General features: G+C 58.5%; 1 protein-coding gene and 1 long non-coding RNA gene across 4 annotated transcripts; one reads left to right on the forward strand and one right to left on the reverse strand.

Moving 5' to 3' along the window:
• Positions 1-4141: 4141 nt before the first annotated feature.
• Positions 4142-12671, reverse strand: GCGR (glucagon receptor). Of its 3 annotated transcripts, none has more exons than XM_019982394.2 (14): positions 12524-12671; positions 8268-8456; positions 8062-8164; positions 7194-7301; positions 6990-7111; positions 6861-6893; positions 6547-6642; positions 6288-6447; positions 6143-6203; positions 5773-5842; positions 5360-5448; positions 5084-5222; positions 4972-5013; positions 4142-4650 (listed from the first exon to the last, which is right to left on the reverse strand). In XM_019982394.2, the coding sequence occupies exons 2-14, from the start codon at positions 8325-8327 to the stop codon at positions 4429-4431; spliced, it is 1305 nt and encodes a 434-aa protein (XP_019837953.2). In that variant the 5' UTR covers positions 8328-8456; positions 12524-12671; the 3' UTR covers positions 4142-4428. The 3 variants fall into 3 exon arrangements, with proteins under 3 accessions (XP_019837953.2, XP_019837952.2, XP_019837954.2); XM_019982393.2 differs by having other exon boundaries at positions 6547-6703; positions 6787-6893; XM_019982395.2 differs by lacking the exon at positions 6861-6893.
• A 109-nt stretch (positions 12672-12780) lies between these two features.
• Positions 12781-16825, forward strand: LOC109574487 (uncharacterized). Its single transcript, XR_002183097.2, has 2 exons — positions 12781-13050; positions 13819-16825. It is a non-coding gene; the product is annotated as an uncharacterized lncRNA (long non-coding RNA).
• The last annotated feature ends 1068 nt before the right edge of the window (positions 16826-17893 follow it).

The following is a 17893-nucleotide window of genomic DNA, read 5'->3' on the forward strand; positions in this document are numbered from 1 at the left end:
ATCTGGGTCTCCCTTGTCTGTAGCCACTCTCCCCTGGCCTTGCCTGCTAGCACTGATACTTTGCCCCTGTGTGGGTGGGCCCATGGGACAACCCTTGAGGCCTTTTCATTCCTGCTGTCCCCGTCAACTTAAGGTTTTCTGAGAAAGAGGCCCTACGCCTGGAGTCTTCAGAGGTGGGAATGTGGTTAATGGGCTGTGCCAGGGTTGCGGGGGACGGGTATTGAACTCCAGAACAGTGGTGATAGAATCCTCACCAGCACGGTGGGCTGCCTGGTCAACCCTGAGTGGCTGGAGACACCTCCCCTACCCTCAGACAGCGAGGAGAGAGGAGATGAGGGAGTGTCCTGGTGGACGGGGTACCCACATCTCCATCACGTTCTACCCTTGGCAGTGCCACACACGTCTCTGCTTTTATTCTGTGCTGGCAACTTGGTGGGGGATGGGGTTATTACCATGACACCTCAGGAGGGGGTGATTTTATTGCCCTGATTGTCCATATGAGGGAATGGTGACCTGCTGTAGGAGACTGGCCATATCTGATTTTTAAGGTTGTTTATCAAAATCTGAATTTAGCACGTACTTGCTGAGCATGTACTCTGAGCATGTTCATGTGTATTGAGCATAAACAACAATTCCCCAGTGTCGTAATACCCAGTCCATAGTCCCCTGCTGTCGACAATAATGTATTCCTCGAGGGTTATAGACTCAGAAAGGCCAAGTGCATCAGCTTGATGTGTCCCTTCAGTCTGTCTTAGTCACAGTACTGCCTCCTGCATTTTCCCTCCATTTATGATTGAAGACTCCCTGGATACCTGATGTTGGAGTTTCCCAAATTCCGGTTTTGCCTGGTTGCATCATTGTAGTGTTAACAGGCTCCTCTGTTCCCTGTGTTTCTGTAAACTGAGGTGAGATATGCGTGATGGGATTCACTGGAGCAGACTTTGGGTGTAAAGTGATTGCTCTGGCTGCTGTGTTGAGAACAGGCCATAAGACTCAGGGTACAAGTGGAGAGACCTGTTAGGAGGGCTACCTCTAGTGAATCATAGGAGGAAGAAGCTGGGTGAGGGGGCAGGTAAGGAGCTTAATGTGGGCAGTGGAATTCGACATGCCATTGGATGTCTTATGTAGAGATGCCAAGTGGGAAGCTGAGTCTAGTGTGGATCTGGAGGGGCCACGGGTTGGAGATAAAGGTTGGGAGTAATTTTAATGTTGATGCTATTTTAAGGTTGATGAAGAAGGAAGGAGGGTGGGACCTGCATTCAGGGAAGGGAGGAGGAAGCAGGGTAGGGGGCTGAGAGCAGTGGAGAGCAAGGCAAGAGAAAGGGCGGCAGGGGAGGGCCTGGGACTGATGGCTGCCGGTGTCCAGGAGGAGGCCCAGGCAGGCAGAGTTTGGTCAGGTGCAGCCCTCAGACTTCTCTGACTCACCTAGAGGCAACTACTTTGAACTTTTCTGCTGATTGTTTTGTTTCTGTTTTTAAATAGCATACATGAACTGTGCTTCTTGGTTCTCCCCTTTCCTTCTTAAATTCCCAGCCCAACTTATTTGCATGCGTGCTCAGTCATGTCCGACTGTTCGCAACCCATGGACTGTAGCCCCATCCTCTGTCCATGGGATTCTCCAGGCAGGAATACTGGAGTGGGTTGCCATTTCCTTCTCCAGGGGATCTTCCCGACCCAGGGATCTTCCCAACTCCAGGGATCAAACCCACTTCTCTTACGTTTTCTTGCATTGGCAGGATTCTTTACCACTGGCACCACACACACATGTTTTTACCATCCACTGTCCTCCCTAGACAGTTTTTTTTCTCTCATAACTTTGGTTACATCAGTGTTGAGTAAATTATGATGTCTGTGTGTTCAGAGCTGAGCCATGTGGTAAACTGTGATTTTTTTTCTACTCAACTTTCTGTTCTTGAAGTTATTAATTGCCACCTTTTTTCATTTGCTTAGTTTTCTGTGTACTAACACTAAAGACCTGAACTCTCCACCAGGTTATCTAAATCTTTTCTCGGTGTGTTCAGTCACTCTGATCCCCTTGAAGTGTCTCTCCTGTAAACTTGCCCTGCTTAAGGCGGCCTCCCCCAGTGACCCACTCTGCCTGGCACACTAGTGCCATCCTGGGGGTGCCCATCACTCCCCTAGGTGTGACCCTTGTTTATCGTAGTCCCTCTGAGTGCTACACACATGCACACAGACAGACAAGCTGGGTAGTTCCTATGCTTTTTTGGAGGGGAAGGGCGTGAGATGAAGGGCTGGGGTGGAGGTGGGAAGGGAAGCAGAGATGGCAAAGGGGCAGAGAGCCTGGAATGTTCATCTTCCTGAATGCAGGGTGATGCTGTGTGGGTGCTGGGCCCTGCTTTGGAAAGTGGGTTCCCCCACCGGTAGCACCTCCACCCCACCTGCAGGACAGCCTGGTCAGAGTCGATGTTTATTGGCTGGATGAGTCCAGCCCCTGCCTGGCCTCCACCCCATCTCCACCCTTGACTTCACTGGCCTGTTCCAGTTCCCTTGGGGACAGGGACAAGGTGAAGGAGGACAAGGGCAGAGGGAGTCCCCTGGGTGAGTGGCACACCCCCAGGGCAGTCACCAACCCTGAGCTCAGCTGGCGTGAAGGAGAACTCGTGCCCTGCTTGTGCTAGCTTGTGCCCACAAGGCTTCTGGGCACGGAGGATGGGTAGGGGTGCCCCTGTGGACAGGCTCAGAAGTGTGCTAGGTCCTGGGGAGCCTGGGACAGGAAGTGGTTGAAGCCTCAAGGTCAGGGGTCTCAGGTCCTCAGAGGTGCAGCCAGCCACGCTGCGCTGCAGCCCACACCAATCACAGCAACATCTCATCCCACCTGGGCCACAGGAGAGCCCAGTCTATTGCAACTCACTTTCTGCCCTTCCCTCCCTGCAATATCCGGTGGCATGAGGTCAGGGTCCCCCTCAGGAGGGCCCCAGTGCCTGGGAGGTGAATAATTCTGTTTACCTTTCCTGAGAGGCCTCCTGTCCTTTCATTTGCCCCAATTAACCCAGCTTTGCCTGAGCAGCTCCAGCCCACGTGGCTGGGCGGAGACTGAACACCCCCTCCCCCAGGTCCCAGCAGTCACTTCCCACCAGCTCCTAGAAGCAGGGCCACCTGGCTGGCCCATTTGGCTTCTGCTCTTGGCTCCTGCTGCCCCTTCCTCTTGACAGCACCCCTGCTCCTCCCTTCACACCTCCCTGCACTGGGCATCATGGCACCAGCCACAGAGGCAGCTCGTGAGGCATGACCATAGTCCTGATGCTCCTGCACTTGCCTCTACCCTCTGCATCAGATGCACTGTGCCCCAGGGGTCCACAGCTTGGACTCAGGGCATGCCCATCTGACTTTCTGCATGAACATCAGCCCTCACTGACTACCAAGCAGGGTGCCCACCCCCCACACGACAGACAGCACCCTCGTGCACAGCTGTCCTGGAGTAGCAAGGACTGCAGGGACTTCCTGCCCACCCCCCACACGACAGACAGCACCCTCGTGCACAGCTGTTCTGGAGTAGCAGGGACTGCAGGGACTCCTGTGAACTGACTGTTTTGTTGGGCCACAGTCTTAGGAAAACTCTGCTGTGCCTGCACTTGGATGGTCTCTATTAGGGGCATTCATCTCTCCCTGCTTCAGTTGGCAAGTGGACTGCGATGCTGGGGTGGAAGCAGAGACCAGTAGAGGACATCCAGTTCTGGCCTGTCCAGTGATGCCCTTACCCAGCCTGAGTCCAGCCCTGGCTTCGGCTCCAGCAGGGAGCCAGATGCGTTCATGTGGGGTTGGTAGGACTGTGATGTCAGTGGCTCACCCCTAGGCCATCTACGCCCTTCATTTCCCTCTGCAGGCGAATGGTGACCCTCCAGGGGTGGAGGGGCCAAGACTGAATGGGCACTGTCCACTCTGGCTGGGGGTGGGGGTAAGCCCACCTAAACTGGGCTAGGGGCAGCACATGCAGGTGGGTCACTTCCAGCCACCACTCACATCCTGAGGGGTTCCAGCTCCAATTCACCGGTATGATGGGGTAGTGAGGAAAAGTCTAGAGGGGGTGAGCCCACACGGGCTGTCCTTGGCCACTCCCTTCTCATGGGGAAGCCCTGGGCTCAGCCAGCCCTTCTCCTCTAGCCCAGCTCTCTACACAGGGTGTACACAGAGCTCTTTATTGTTGGAGGACACGTTTCCTTGAACGTGGACACGCTGACACCCAGGATGACAAAGGGGCACACATTCACAGAACAGCTTTCCCACCACATGCTGTCCCCCACCCCTGGGCACAGAGCAGGTGCCCCTCAGACCACCACACTGGGGAATGTGTGGACAAGGGTGCTGTCTTGCTTCCACACTCTAGCCTCCATTGGACATCAGTTCCAGATTTCTGGTGATGGCCTCTCTGGGCCTCTGAGTCCAGCCCCAGCTGGAATTCTGGGGGCTTCACTGGGGGTTTTCGGCCGATCCAGGAAGGCCACCAGCCAAGCGGGTCTCGGCAGAGGCGTCCTGGCCAGTCCCATTGCTGCTACTGCCCCTTGCAAGCAGCAGCTTCTTACTGGGGGGGCCCCTGAGGGGCCTGGTCGTGTGGCTGCCAGTGTGGCGCTCCTCCTGCAGTGCTTTGCCCTCACGCCAGCGATGCCAGTGCCGCAGCAGCTCTGACTGCACCTGGGGTGGGCAGGTGGGTCGGGCCATACCCAGGGCCTGCCCCTGCTACCCTCCCAGGATCCCCAAGCTGCTAGCTTTGAAGGGCAGTGTGGTGCCCTGGGTATAGAACCAGGCAGGCTCTGTCACCACAGAAAGCTAGGGACATCTGGGAACCCCTCCCTCTCTAGGTGCATGGCTGAGGCTGACCCATCTTGGCAGGCCTGACACCCAGCATCCCGGCAACTGAGCCCAGTAAGTGCAGCTGGACACAAGGGGCTTGCACCCCTCAGGGGTAGGGTGAGGTTGTCTACACTCCCCCTGACACCACCACCCGCCACCTACCTCCTTGTTGAGGAAACAGTAGAGAATGGCCACCAGCAGACCCTGGAGAGAGGGGGTGGGGTCAGGGCCGCCCAGGGCCTGGGCTTTGGGTGGTTATGGGGCGGGAAGGCACCTGGAAGGAGCTGAGGAAGAGGTCGAAGAAGAGCTTGGCGGAGCGCAGGGTGCCCTGGGCGTGCTCATCGGTCACAAAGGCGAACACCACCTCGTGGACTCCCAGCAGGGGGATGAGGGTCAGTGTGGACTTGGCCAGCCTGCAGGGGCAGAGCCTGAGCCATCCAGCCCAGGCCCTCACCAGGGCTCTGGTGCCCCACACCCACCTATACCCACTCTGGCCCCCAGGAGTGTCTGGGTCTGTAAGCCGCCTACCCCCCAACAACCCCACACCCACCGGAATTTGTAGTCAGTATAACGCATCTGGTGGGCTCGCAGCTTGGCCACCAGGAGGTGAAGGATACGGATGAAGATGAAGAAGTTGATCTGTGTGTTGGGGGGGACACAGCTCAGGGCAGCCCCTGGCCCCCACCTATCCCTCCTGGAGGTGGGTCGGGCAGCCAGCCAGGCCCTGGCTCCTAGGCCCTAGGGTTGTGGGCACCCACTCAAGGATGAGAAGCCTGGCCAGAGACACAGGGCGCCAGCCAGTGTCCTGGCAGAGTGCCAGGTCTCCCTCCCTGTCCACCCCGGCAGGGTGCCATCTGTCTCCTTGGGCTGCTGCAGGCCGATGGAGGAAGGAGGGGCTGGGGGGGCAACTCCAGCAGCCTCTCAGCCCTCCCTGTGGTGCCAGCAGGTGCCCTGTCTCCTCACCAGGATGGCCAGGAAGACAGGGAAGCGCAGAATCCACCAGAAGGCCATGTTGTCATTGCTAGTCCAGCACCTACAGGGCAGGGACTGCTTGTGTCCTGGCAGCCTCCCAGCGCGCCCCTCCCACCCCCGCCATCCCATAGATTCTGTGGGATCTACTTAGTGCCTCAGGAAAAGAAGGGAGATAATTACCCATGACCTCCACCCCGGGGCACCAGGTTTGCTCACCACCCCCTACTGATGCTGGCCAGAGACCCCCGAGCCGCTTTCACACTCTGAAGCCACATGGCCATTCCCCACAGGGCTGGGCTCACCTCCCAGCCGGGAGAGGTGAGCCCGTCTCCAGCCCACCCTCCAGTCAGCTGATACTCACTGAATGTTCTCGAACAGACACTTCACCACGGCCCAGGGGATGACGAACAGCATGGGGGCACCTGCGGGGGGGAAAAGAACAGCTCTGGTCCAAGGCCCTGGGCTGCCTGCCCTCACCCCTGACCCCTGCACACCAGCCCACTCACCCCAGCCGATGCCCAGGTAGAGGGGGAAGCAGCTCCTCTCGGGGATGGCAGCGAGGCTCAGCAGGCTGTGCAGGTACACGCCCTCCACCAGCAGCCAGCAGTAGTTGGCCACAACGCCATACTGCATGAACACCGCAGCCACCCGGCAGCCGGCCACTGCCTGGCCACGGGGGCAGTGTGAGCACAGGTCTCCCAGCTGCCTACCACCCCGGGGCCTGGAAGCCAAGAAACCGGTCCCGGGCACTCACCCCGCACTCACCCCATCACTCAGCCAGACGCTCACGCTGATGTCGTCCCCGATCCTCTGGCTGTAGCGCGTCTTGAGCAGCGTGTCGATGACCAGCACGGAGCTGGCCTTGAGCATGAAGGACACGAACAGGTTCATGTGGATGTAGTTGCGGGTGCAGTGCAGCTTACTGTGGGCACGGCGAGTTAGTCCCTGTCCCCCTGCCCACTGTGGCCCCGCCACCCCCACCCCCGTGTGGGTCAGTGGGTGTACCTGAGGCCCAACAGGGTGGTGAGGGCCAGGAGCAGGGCCCCCAGGGACAGGGAGTAGCCCACCGTGTACATCACCTGGAAACTGCTGTACATCTTGGCCACCTCCTTCTGCAAACAGCAGTGGCCAGTCGGGGCTGGAGAAGGCCGCCTCGCCCAACCCCACCTAACCCCAACCCCACCCCGTGGCACCCACCGCGGACTGACCTGGACTTCAAGCTCCTCGTCATCCATCTGACACTGGGAGGCGTCTCGCCATGGCTGCCCCCGAGGCCCACGCACCCACTGCCCATCGGGCCCACACCTCTTGAAGACGAGGCGGTGCTGCACTGGGAGGGGCAGGCTCTGGTCAGCACCCTGCCCCCACACTCGACCCCCTCAGTCAACCCCCCACATCCCTCCTGTGGTTACCTTTGTGGTACCAGGGCAGGTACCAGGGGCAGGAGATGTTGGCCGTGGTGTTGGGAGGGGTGTCCGGCCAGCAGGAATATTTGTCAAAGGTTCTGTTACAGACCAGCTCTGCAGAGGCGGGGCCAGGGTTGCTCCTCAGCAGGGCCTGGCCCCCACGGCCCCTGCGGCATGCTCTCTGCTCCCTCCAGTGCGTAGTGACCATCCTGCCTGCCCCGGACGCCTCTGTCCAGCCCGGTCCTGAGCTCCAGCTGTGCCTGGCCACCTCCCCTTGGATGCCCCGCCTCTCACCCTGGGGGTCTCCCCTCTTCCTAGTGCCCCTCTGGCAGTACTACTGTCCCTGGAGGCTGAACCCCAATTCTGTTGCCATCCTTCTGGGCCCAACACCAGCCCCCTTCCTCGCCCAGACAATGGCTTGGCTTCCCAGGCCGCTCCTCCTGCCCTAGTCTCTCTCTCTCTCTGCACTCGAGTGATCTTCAGAACTTGTCCAGAACACTGGTGCTGGGTCTGCCTGAGCACTCCAAATAATGGCCCATCTCCCTGCGCATCACCAGGCCCGATGCCCTCTGCCTGCCCCTCCCGGTTCACTTCCTCCACACATTGCCTGCTAGGCCTTGAGCTCCATGGGAGCGAAGACTGTGTCCAGGCCTCAAGCGTGGAGGGCTGGTGCCCAACAGCAGAGGAGGGTGGTGAAGCACCCTAGTTCTGGGGCAGTTCTTCTCTTTCTTAGACACCCTGATCTGTAGCCCTGGGCTAGTCACTAGCTCCTCTGTGGCTCAGTTTCCTCACTTGTAAATGGGTGGGTGGGGGTTGGGGGCACAGGGCTTTCCCATGAGGAGAGCACTGGACTCAGGCCAAAGGCAGGGCTCACCAGTCGGCAGGGGCAGCAGGCTCAGGTTGTGGAGACACTGGTCACCATAGAGCTTCCACTTCTCAAACAGGAAATCCATCACCTGAGCAGAGGGGGTCTCTGGCTGGGGTGGGGGGGTACAAATGGACAGAGGGGACAGACATCAGCACAGGGAGCAGGCAGCCTGGTGGGAGTCAGGGGCTGGGTGGGGGACCGGCAGTGCTCACCTGGCAGGCCAGCAGCAGCAGCAGGAAGAGGTGGGGGTAGTGTGGCTGGATGGGGGGCATGCCTCTGGGCAGCTGCCCCCCACATCTGGCTGGGGTTGCACAGCTGGGGCAAAGAGGTCCTCACGGGTGCACGCTCCTCTGGGGTTGCGAGTATCAGAGCAGCAGGGTCTGTGCAGTGGGGGGCAGGCTCTGGCGTGAAGAGGCACAGCTGGTTTCTCTCATGATCAACAGGGTGTCCTGCTCCCCTAAAACCACCCCTCCCTCGGAGTCTCCAAATCCTCCTGATGGAGTGGGAGCTGGGAGGGAAGTGATGCAAGAAGTGGTCACTCTGCCACTTGGGGGTTGGGGTCTGGCCCCGTGCCTGGGGGGCTGGCGCCATCACCCAAGGGGAGCTGCTTTCTCACGGCCCGTGACTGTCTGTCTGGAGGCTGGGCCGGCCCCAGAGCCCCTCCCCTCCATGCTAGCTAAGTGATCGCAGTCCTGCCTGGTACCAAAGACGTCGGGGGGGGAAGCAGCCTCCCTAACTGCCCACCTCCTTCTTCGGCCCTTGCTATCCTTCCCAATATTCTTAGCCCTGGGAAAGTCAGTTTGGCAGGCCGGGGTAGGGTGCCGGGACAATCCATCATCACTTAGTCCCCAGGGATGTGGTTATTGAGGTGGCCCTGGGCCAGGTTCCAGCCTTGCCAGGAGTCAGGAGTGCCAGGCATATGTTCAAAGTGGTCCCTGGCACAGGCATACTCCCTTGCCCAGGACTGGGGTCTCTAGGGGCTTCCTTGGGCCCCTCCTAAGACTCAAGCCAGGCTTCCTGGGTTTCCTGGGCCATAGCATGCAGGCAGCCGCAGCGTGTTCCTTTGAGATGAACACTGCTGGGCTGCCGGGGGCTCAGATGCAGAACCGCCGCCCTCGTGGTTCCTGTAGTCGGGGGGCCCGAGGTGCCTGGTCCTGGCCAGGGCCATGCTTGAGGCATCAGCGGCCCCATCAGGCATGTGTCACTGCTTCCAGAGTCCGTTTTCTGCTCTACTGAATTCCACAAGGGCACAGGGAGGGGCTCCCTCACACGAGCCCCTCTAGGGCTGTGGATGGGCCCCTCCCACCAGGTACCCTGCCACAGAGTGAGCATGTGGTGCACCAATGGATGGACAGATGGACGAAACTGGCTGGCTGGAAGGCAGTGCCTGGGAGAAGCCAGGGAGGAGGTAGGGAGGAGGGGCGCAGGCTACGACCGAAGGTGGAGGGTTCCCAGACAACCCTGGATCTCAGTCTCCTCCCATCGGAGTCCAGATGGGCCCTCAGGGGGCCAGTTCACGTGGACTCTCCTGTGATTCATTCCTCACCCTTCATGGGACGCCATGTGGTGGGTCCACACAGACTGCCGTGGGGCTCCTCACCCTTGGGCCAGGGTGTGGGTCAGGCCTGGTGAGGCAGGGCCCAGGAGTCGCTGGTCTGCAGGCCCTGGTCTAGGTGAGGAGCCAAGGTTTAGGGCTGCTCTGGAGGAGCTGGACCGGAGGGCTTTCCGAGGCAGTAGCCCCCCAGGTGGGTGGAAGACGAGGGTGGTTCAGGTGTCCCTAGCCCAAGGGGCCTTATCTTCTGATTCTTATCAAAGAGCCTGCTGCCCTGCCCTTGCCCACCCAGGCCACAGAGCCTGCCGTGTGAGGCCCTGCTGCGGGATAGGGGAGACGGGTGGGCCGGCCCAGGGAGACAGAGGCAGCCTGGATAACTAGAGGCTGGAGGGCCGGGGGAGGCAGAGAGTGACAAAGGATGGCTGGGGTGGAGCGGAAGGTGCACAGCAAGCAGGGGACAAGGGGAGAAAAGATACTGCCCGATAAGCTGTCCCTGCCCAGAGGCCCTGCAGCCGGTGGTGAGGGGAGGGTGAAGCAGCGGGACTTGTCCAGTGAGGAGCTCCAAAGCAAGATGTCGGCCCCCTCAGAGCCCAGGTTGGGGGTGGGGGGTGGCCCAGCTGTGCCTTGACTTTCCCATCTGAAAAGTGGAAGTTCACCTTGCTGACTTCCTAGGGCTGTTAGGAGAGCTCAAGGTGGGCAGGGCAACAGCTGGGCCAGTCTGCCTTCCAGGTAGGAGTCAGTCAGTCTGGGAACCGCAGAGAGAAGCAGAGCCCCAGGGTAGAGGGGAGGGAAGGATGGGCTGCCCTGGGGCCCCAGCCAGGGCAGGGGAGGGGGGAGCAATTCTCCATACCCTTTACTCTGGTCTGGCACATGGGGCTGGAATCCTTGAAGATTTCCACACAATTCAGTACCTACAGATCCCAGGCTGGGTAACCGGTTCAAGGCACCCAGGGCCCCAGGGCCCCAGGGCCCTAGGGATCAGGGCATCAGCACCCTGCCACCAATTTAAGAGGAGGATGACTGCTCTCACTAAGACTCTGATAGAAACACAAGAAGCAGCAGAAATGGATGAGGCCCCCCATGCCTTTCAGGGGGAGTACGGGCAAGATTTCTAGACACCTCTCTGCATGAGGGCTGGGTACGGGATGACTTTCAGCTGTGTGCAAGGCTGAGGTCCTGAGGTCCCTGCCATGGGTGCCCAGGTGTGAGGCTGACCCCACAGGAGAGGGGGACATTGCGGGGCCCAGTTCTGGTCCTGGGACCAAGGGCAAATATCAATAATTTAACTTCTCAGAGCCTCGGTTTCCTACTTGTAAAATCCTTGGCTCCGCATCACCAAAGAGTAAATGAGCTTTGCCACTTGAAGAGGAGGACAGAGTATCAGGTCCAGGCCCCCTCCCTACCGTGGGGGACACTGCAACCCCAGAGGCAGCCTGCCAGGCCCAGGGATAAATATTTGTTGAATGAATGAGGACTGACACCTGGATGCAGAGGTGCCCCTCCGTGCCTCCCATTGGCTGAGGCCTCAGGCAGGGCTGCTGTCTTCCACCTTATTACTCTCCTGGCACGGCCCGGGAGCCAGTGGGGGGTGGGGGACTAACGGCCAGGGACCAAGCCTTCTCCCTTCACCGACCTGGAGGCCTGGCTCTCTCTCTGGCCCTGGACTGCACCTGCCCAGCACAGGTAGCTCAGGATTAGACACTGATGTGGTGGGATGGAGGGCCAGCTTTCTCCCAGCCCCACCTCACCCCCTCCTCTGTTTCCCACTCCCGCACTCCACAGGCTGAGGGGGGCATGTGTTCTGCCCCCTGCTTGGCAGAACGCACAACTCCTGGGGGCTCAAAGCTCAGCCGTTTCCCCAGTTTCCCTTGGGGATGTCCCAGACTCCCAGACCTGGAACTGGGGAAAAGACCACCCCCCCTCAGGATGGTTGAGCTCCAAAAGGTGAGCATGGTCACCCCAGCTTCTGAATGGGGCCTGCCAACTTCTGATGAGAATGGGCTTGGTGGGTGTTTGTGAAACCAGAGCAAGTGGCAGAAGGTCATGGCCCCAGGGTGAGATCAGATCACTGGCCACAGGTTGTTGACAAAGCCTGATTCCTGCGTCCTCTCCCACTCAGTGGGGGCAGGGCGGGCCTGGAAGTGGGCCAGGGTGCTACTGCCCCACCAACCCTCATCCCCCAGCACAGAAGGCTGGACAACATCCTGAAGGGTCCTCGGAGAATGCAGGTGCCCAGACATCAGGAGTCAGTGGGTTCCTGGTAGGGGCAGAAACCCTGTGGCCCCTGCCTGTGAGTGGGGGCTGGCCGGTGAGGAAAGGGCAGACTGGGCAATGCCCTGTCCTCTCTGTGGATCAGAGTGATAAGTGTAGGCTCCGCAGATGAATGTGTCAGGCTGGATGCTGTAGCCCCTCGGCCCCTCCGGGGAAACCCGGGTAACCAAGACACTGCTGGGAAGCTTTGGGGAGCAGCCGCTGCTGGAGTGAAGCAGGGCTGCCCAGCGCCCGTCCCCACGCCTCTGGGGGTGTCTCCGCGGTTCTGTGTATGCTCGGGGAGGGGAGAAGAGGGGGTGCTGGAGGGAGGAATCGGGAGTGGAGGGGGCAGCAGGACAGAGCTCCCGGCTGCCACAGGCACCCCACTCTTTTCCCCCCGGGACGCGCTCCTCGGGGAGGAGAGGACGGAGGAAGCGAGGAAGCGCTGAGACCCTCAGCCCTCCGGGTAGTTCGGAACCAGGTTGACCCGTCCGAGCTGGAAGGGCGCATCCTGGGGTTGGGAAGAGGGTGTCCGACGGATGAGGAGGGCAATACCCGGGGCCCGAGACCGCCCACCCACGAGAGGGGTGCGCGCCAGCCAGTCCCGCGCTCCAGCCTTCGGCCCCTGGCCGGGAACTTGCCCTCGAGCCCGTCCCAGGTGCTCACCGCGCGCCGCTCCGGCCTCTCCGCGCTCTCCGCCGTCCTCCGCGCTCACGGGTCGGGGGCTCGCAGCCGCTCGGGCCCGCAGCCGCTCGCCCCCGCAGCGCTGCCTGATCAGGGTCGGCGCCGGCTCCGCGCCCGCGCCCGCGCCCCGCGCCAGCCGCACGCGAACTTTCCGGCGGCGGCGACGCTGGGCGGCGGCGGAGGGGGAGGGAGGGGGCGGGGGCAGCAGCGGCCCGCAGGTGGAGCGGCGGCCGAGGGTCCCCGCCTGCCGCTCCGAGCCCCTGCCCGCGCCTCCGCCCTCCTGCCGCGGCCGCGGCGAGCGACTCGCCGCCCCGGAGCCCTGCCCGACAGACCCCTCCCTGCGCGCCGATGCCGGCACCTGCCTCGCGCACTCCTATCCTGCGGGACTCTCCCCGAGGACACCGCCCCGCAGACCTCCCCACCCAGAGCTCACTGGGGAGACCCCCGCCCGGGGAACCCCGGCCGGCCGATTGCAGCTCCCAGCCGGGAAAGGAGCGGTGGACGGACAGGTGTGATGCGTGGTAGGCGCGCGACCAGAGACGGGGGCTATTGCCCCCTGCCCCTTCCCCTCACTTCCTCCGGGTTCTGGGCCTTCGCCGCTTCTTTCCCGGGTGCTGATTGCGGGGAGGACTGACGCTCCACTTAGCCCTCAACGTGGCTCCTAGGTGACCCTTCCAGCGCCCAGAGCAAGCTGGATTGGAGCGGGGGCCAAGGCCCTCCAATGGCCGAGCCCACGCCAGGCGGGGAAGAGTGGCCCCTGGGATGCCTCTTTAAGCCCGGTGTCCTGAGTCTTCTCCCTTAAGCCCCCTCCAGCGCAGTTCATCCAACAGCCCCCAACCCCACCCTCTACACCAAGCCGGCTGCCCAGAGTCCCTGGCCACCGCTTCTCCTACTTGGAGAGGACAACTCTCTGCTCCTTCCACACCTCCTCCTTCCCACACTTCCTCCTTCCTAACGCCAGATCCCAGATTTACCCCCCTGACTATGTCCTCTTCTCCCACGACCCCTCCGGTCTACAGCCAGCCAGCGTCTCAGCTGCTGCTTTAGGGCCCTTTTCACTTCCTCACCTGCACCCTACACACACCCCAGCGGTCAGTCCCCAGTGACCTCAGGGCCACCAAACCACATGGATACTTTGGGGCCTCATTTTTGCTGGTGTTTCAGGATCCGGGGACCCTGATGGTCATGCCCTCCTATGGAATGTTCTCCCATGGATATGGTTTCCAGGCTGGCATTCCCATCACCTCCTCTCTGCACTCCTTTTTTCCCTTGGACAGTTCCCTGTGTACCACCCGGGTCTCCTGGTGTTCACACTGCTAGATGCCCAGCGCCACATCAGGACCCCTCTCCACTGGCCCGCTGCCATTTCCTGGATGCACTTCCTCGGCCCACCCACCAGCTGGACACCCGGCAGGGATCCTGAGGTTTCCAGCCCATCACCAAATCCTAGTTCTCCCTCTCATGTTTCTCTGGAATCCACTGTCAACCGCTGTCCTGGGTGCCTTCCCTGACCCACTGGGTCAGCTCTTTCTTAGATGCTGTCCTTTATCCTTGGGGCCCTTCTCTAAATTCTACTTCTGTTTGGGGGTGGGGGGACATTGGAACATGTGGTTCTCCTCTACCCATGGCTCTCCCACCCTCCAGCCCTCAGAGCAGAGCTGAAGCTGGTCCCAGCACCCCATGACATGCCCACAGGTAGTCGGTGCTTGGTAACCTGACCTCTACACACCTGCCCTGACGCTGTCTGAAGGCTCAGGATGGAGGAGTATTACTGAGAGTGCCCTCCAGACCCCCATTCTTATCAGCCCACCTGGAACCCTGCCTCTAGAGCAGCCTGTTTTGGTTCAGGCAATGGCCAAAGGCAAAGGTCAGAGGCAAAGGTCAGAAAGTCGAGCTCTGCTTACATAGGGCTGACTGTGCAAGTGCCGGGGGCAGTTGCTGGGGGCAGGGAGCTTTCTGAGATGGGTCCCCAAAGACCACCATCCTCCACGCTCTTCTCCCCTCCTCTGGCACCTCTCTTCCAGCTCTCCTCCCACCTCTCTGGGGTGGGGCACCCATAGGGACCACACTGATCTGAGTAGGTGGAATCTTGCTCGTGACCTTGGGTTCCTGCCTCACTGTAAGCCGGGTAACTGGCACCACTCTGGGTGTCTGTGAGGCTCAGGGGAGAATCTAGAGGTTCTTCCTAGATGTGGGATTAACCTGAGGAGATGGGAAGGTCATCCCTGCTGTGTGATCTTCAAAGAGGCCCTCTGGACCTTATTTTCCTGACTGTGTTTTGGTTGGGTGGAGGCCCGGCAGTCTGCGGGGAGGTTCTGGGTGGCCCCCGTTGGGTTCTAGCAGGAAGAGATAAGAAAGCATAAATGTAGAGTGTATGATATGGGGGTGGGGGCATACCTGAAATGTGTGGTCACAGTGGGGAGCAGAAGGCAGAGGGAGAGGGAGCAGATGGGGGTGAGGGCCCCTCCCCGGGCTGGGCCACCCTTATTTACATAACTGAATTCATAAGACATAAATAGACCAGAAACTGGGAACGAAGGGGGCTGGGCCTTCCCACGGGGTATTGGAGGTCTGGGGACTGAGGAAGGGGCCTGTCTACCACTGAGTCCCTGAGGGTCCCGTTGGCGCCTTGGAGATGTGCTGGCTCCCATGTGCCAGGGCAGGCGGGGGCGCTGGGGGCTGCCCTCTGCAGCCTCGGGAGTGCTGTCCCGTCTGTCTGCTCTGTGGGCTCTGGAGACACACCCAGAGTTCAGTTTAGGCATTTGGCTGAGTGGTATGAGCTAGTACTGCTGATGAAGCAGACACCCCAGCCTCAAGTTCTGGGGGGAAGATGATGATAAGCGGCCAGGAAAGAGGTGGCCGCATGGGGTGGTTCATGGCCAGATGGGGTGGTTCGTGGCCAGATGGGGTGGTTCATGGCCAGATGGGGTGGTTCTTGGTAGAAATCCAGGGCAGAGGGACCCTGGATTTGGGAGCTGCAGAAAAGGGGGCAGAGGGAAAAGAGATGGTGCCCCCAGAGAGACGGCTGTTAATGTCACAGGGCGGCTCCTTTCAGATCTCTTTACTGTGCCTCAATTCATTGCTTTTGATAGAGTTTTATGTCAAGGTTTCCCCGCACAGCTGGTAACATAAGCATTTCCCCATCTTCATAAGAAGTCCTCTCAACACCATGGTACATGGGCACTTAGTATTCCATTGTGTGGGTCTGTCAGACTTTACGCAACCATTCGCAGGATATAGGAATCAAAAAAGGGAACAGTCCCAAGCTGTTTCAGGTATGCCCCCCACCACTCCAGGGAATGAGCCCCAAACTGCATCCTGGTGCCTCGCTCAGACATGCTTGAGAGACAGAGAACCAACAGAAAAGAGGACACCAGAGGAAACGAGCTAATGCAGGGATCCAAAGAAAACTTCAGACGATCTTCCTCAGATAGGGAAAGACAAGGCACCCGTGCGACTAGGAGAGGGCACTTCGCAAAACAGGAAGAAAACAAGAAAGAGTCCTTGTAAGGTAGAAAATAATATCTGAAAACTTAAAATTTTGGTAGAAGGATTGAAAGAGGAAGTGAGGAAATTTCACAGAAGAAAGAACAAAAATCAGAGAGACAGAAACTAGGGAAGAGAAGATAAGGGATGGTGGAGGATCCATATGGAGGGTCAGAGGGACAGAGTTTCCAAACAAAGACCAGTGGAGGAGGAAGACAATTGTGAAGAAGTAATACAAAGTTCTTCCTAGAACCTTTGTAGTGGAAAAGTCTGCCAACTACCCAGCACAATAAAAACAGCAAACCAGCTAATGGATTAAAAAATTCAACCATGTTGCCACCTCATGAAGTTTCAAACATCTCAGAATAAAGAGAAGATATGGAAAGTTTCTAGAGTGTGAACAGAGGTCTCTTGGAGATGGGCGTTGCTCAGCGTGGCATCAGACCTGTTGCCTGCAGCTGAGGGAGCCACGTTCCCAGTGACGGGATTTCTCACCTCACGTCCTCGCACCAGGACCACCATCTTCCAAGTCATGCCACAGGTTGCAAGGGCAGAATAAGGACATTTCCAGACACCAGAGGACTCTTAACTTCCCATGCAGTTCTTCTTAAGAAGCTCCAAGCTTGAGCCACCCAGCATGGAGTGGGATACCATCCAGTCAAGAAGACACTGGATTTTGAAAGCTTAGTATAAAAATAGAACATAAAGTGTCACGAATCGTGTGTGCTGGTACATGTTGAAGCAATCCTCTCCCTGACAAATTGGGTTAAATAAAAGATATTGTTGTTTAGTCACTAAGTCGTGTCCAACTCTTTTGTGACCCCATGGACTGTAGCCCGCCAGGCTCCTCTATCTATGGGATTTCCCAGGCAAGAATACTGGAGTGAGTTACCATTTCCCACTCCAAAGGATCTTCCCAACCCAGAGACCGAACCCGTGTCTCCTACATTGGCAGGCAGTTTCCTTACGACTGGGCCACCAGGGCAACCTTCATTTCACCAGTTCCTTTTCCTTTTTAAATGTGGTTACAAAATGTTTGAAATGACACGTTGGTTCACCGTTGTGATGAAAAATATTTCTGTTGGCCAGCACCGTCTAGAAACACCAAGAAACTCTATCAAGAAGGAAATGTAATCATAGCCCCAGGTCACCCACCGACCCTACACCAGCAAAATTTCCACAATTAAGGTACGAATGCAGAAGGTCATGATGCCTCTGGATTGAGGTGGGGGAAGGGGGCACGAGGGCCCTGGTTGGGGTTCTGGGAAGTTGGGATAATGCTGTACAGAGCAAATCAAGACCGATCCAAACTATCCATTGAGCACCTACTGTGTCTTGGATGCTGGGAGACGGAGGGAAGCTGACATCTTAGGAGAGGGAGGCGGACAATACACAACCCAGCAGATCTGCGTGTTCCTGCTGTGACGTCAGGTTCTGATAAAGAAAATACGGCAGATGGGGAGATAGAGTGAAGAATGTGGTTACTGTACATGTTTTCTTAAAGTCCTGGATGTTCCCAGGCCTTGCCTACCCCTCCCCCTAAAATTCCCACTGCTCCAAACTGGGTGTTTCTCCCTTAGTTTTCCATACTGCTGTTGCACAAATATAGAAATGATATCTGTGGCAGGGTTTTTTTTTTTTTTTTCTTGTTGTTGTTGAAGTATTGTTGATTTACAGTTCCATGGCCTGTTCTTAAAACACCAGGTCTGATGTATCTGTTTTTCTACTCAGCAATATGCTTTTGGGCTGCATTCGTGCTGACCTGGGTTGGGGAGTGAGTAGTTAGTTATTATTTGAGGGGATCACAATGGAGTTCTTTACTTAAACCCCCTAGACATGTAAACACCTAGGAAAAACTCAACTCTC

Source organism: Bos indicus, chromosome 19, assembly GCF_029378745.1.
Source record: "Bos indicus isolate NIAB-ARS_2022 breed Sahiwal x Tharparkar chromosome 19, NIAB-ARS_B.indTharparkar_mat_pri_1.0, whole genome shotgun sequence".
In the NCBI taxonomy this organism is placed as follows: Eukaryota; Metazoa; Chordata; class Mammalia; order Artiodactyla; family Bovidae; genus Bos; species Bos indicus.

Bases quoted from the DNA above. Each gene is read 5' to 3' on its own strand.
- GCGR (XM_019982393.2), bottom strand. From the start codon at position 8,327: ATGCCCCCCATCCAGCCACACTACCCCCACCTCTTCCTGCTGCTGCTG. The intron at 7,112-7,193 runs GTAACCACAGGA...TGCCCCTCCCAG, and splicing joins CCTGCCCTGGTACCACAAAG to TGCAGCACCGCCTCGTCTTC. The intron at 6,448-6,546 runs GTGAGTGCGGGG...CCCCGTGGCCAG, and splicing joins GCGTCTGGCTGAGTGATGGG to GCAGTGGCCGGCTGCCGGGT.